Genomic DNA, 1807 nt, shown 5'->3' on the forward strand with positions numbered 1-1807 from the left:
CCTGTGTGACATCACATATCTATCCATCTACCTACCTACCTACCTACCTAATGTATTTCAGCACTCGACTAATATGCCCTTAAAGATTGTACATGCATGCATTAACTACATGTATACAGCTGTACAGTGTACATGCATGCGTGTGGTAACAGATACATGTTCTGACCGTCCGTACACGCCGGTCAGTCCCATAATAAACCTCCCCCCCATGGTCCTTGTACCCTTAGTGTATATACCAGTCTGACAGCCACAACGACCTTGACATTCTCAGGGGGGCGGGTCCCCCCCACAGCCCCCCCCGTCCCCCCTCCGTCCCCCCTCGTCCCCCCCAGCCCTGGGACAGGATAAAGGCCCGTTTCACCGCGGCTCTGCACCTCTCTCTCTCTACCTCCTTCCACAGGACTGACTGAGGACTTCCCCACACAACCGGTACACTTCTACCTCTTCTAACGGCTGGGGGACGTTCTTGGGATTGTATACCTTCAATGCAGTGTTGTTTTTAGCAGCAATTCTCTATTTTAGTTTAGTCATATATATAGTCTTTGTTTGGACTGAAACTTCATTTCGTTTTTTGTCATATTTTACTAGTCTTTAGTGTTTTTGTCTATAGTTTTAGTCGACTAAATGTCGTAAGATTTTACTCGCCTAAATCTACGGGGGATTTAGTCGACTAAAATGTGTTTTGGTGTACTTCTATCTCTTCTAACGGCGGGGGGGATGTTCTTGGGATTTTATACCTTCAATGGTGGCCGAAACGGTGCCTTGTTCTGTTTTTGGGCAGCACGTTGTTATTTTAGTTTTTTAGTCATAGTCTTTGGACTGAAACTTCATTTAGTTTTTGTCATATTTTACTAGTCACCTGGGAATGTCTTAGTGTTTTTGTCTAGTTTTAGTCGACTAAATGTCGTAAGATTTTCGTCGATTAAATCTACGGGTGATTTAGTCGACTGAAATGTGTTTTGGTGTGTGTCTTGATGCCGTCGTAATGAGTGTTTTTACAAAAACTGCCGATCTACAAGCTCACAACGCGTCGCAATGCGAGCTTGAAGATCTGCTATTTTCAGCATGCAACCAAGTGTAAAATGACTTATACTGGATCTCTTGTCCACTAGTCCCTTCCTAACGTTTTAGTCTAGTTTTTATATTTGTCGACGAAATTGTCAGTATATTTAGTCTTATAGTTTTAGTCATCGTAGCTTTAGTTTTCATTTAGTTTCCATTTGTTTTTGTCAGTGAAAATAAGTAGTCGACGAACATTTTTCGTCTTAGTTTTAGTCGACGAAAACAACACTGTAGCCGAAATGGTGCCTTGTTTGTTTGTTGCGTATTTTACGCACACAGCCTTTTGACGCACGGCTAAAGGACCTCTATAGAATAGATATATATATACCATGTGCAGCTCGGGACATCATGATATAGCTTCTCTGGTTCATTAGCCTCGTTCTTACAACTCTAATAGATTGATATAGGTATATTTGTTGGTCATTTTGGGGAGTTTAAGTTAAATTAATGTATATAGACTATACTTCGCTGCTGAATCCTGGTATGTAGTTTACTTATACTTACTCCATACAGTAAGTAAGTAAAGTTTATGTATAGAGCACTACCTTTCACAGACAATGACTGTACTGTAGTCTAATTGTCCTCTCCATTGCTTGGTGTTTCTGACCTGTGTGGTAATTATTAAGTATTGTTATGAATTAACAGCAATGTTAATCCACTCTGTGTGTTTCCCTTTCCAGTGAGGAACTGACCTATTCTGGCAAAATGGTTAAGATTGGAATCAACGGGTGAGTTTTGATCTGCC

General features: G+C 41.1%; 1 protein-coding gene across 2 annotated transcripts in view; it reads left to right on the plus strand.

The window, feature by feature from the left end:
• The first annotated feature begins 387 nt into the window (after positions 1-387).
• Positions 388-1807, plus strand: part of LOC308332234 (glyceraldehyde-3-phosphate dehydrogenase-like) — a 24987-nt gene continuing 23567 nt past the window's right edge. For both annotated transcript variants that reach the window (XM_080788001.1, XM_080788000.1), the window contains exons 1-2: positions 388-429; positions 1743-1790. In XM_080788001.1, coding sequence (XP_080644127.1) covers positions 1768-1790 — 23 coding nt within the window. In that variant the 5' untranslated portion in view covers positions 388-429; positions 1743-1767. The remainder of the gene's footprint in view (positions 430-1742; positions 1791-1807) is intronic.

Source organism: Protomyctophum bolini (assembly GCF_963924005.1).
Source record: "Protomyctophum bolini genome assembly, chromosome: 17".
NCBI lineage: Eukaryota > Metazoa > Chordata > Actinopteri > Myctophiformes > Myctophidae > Protomyctophum > Protomyctophum bolini.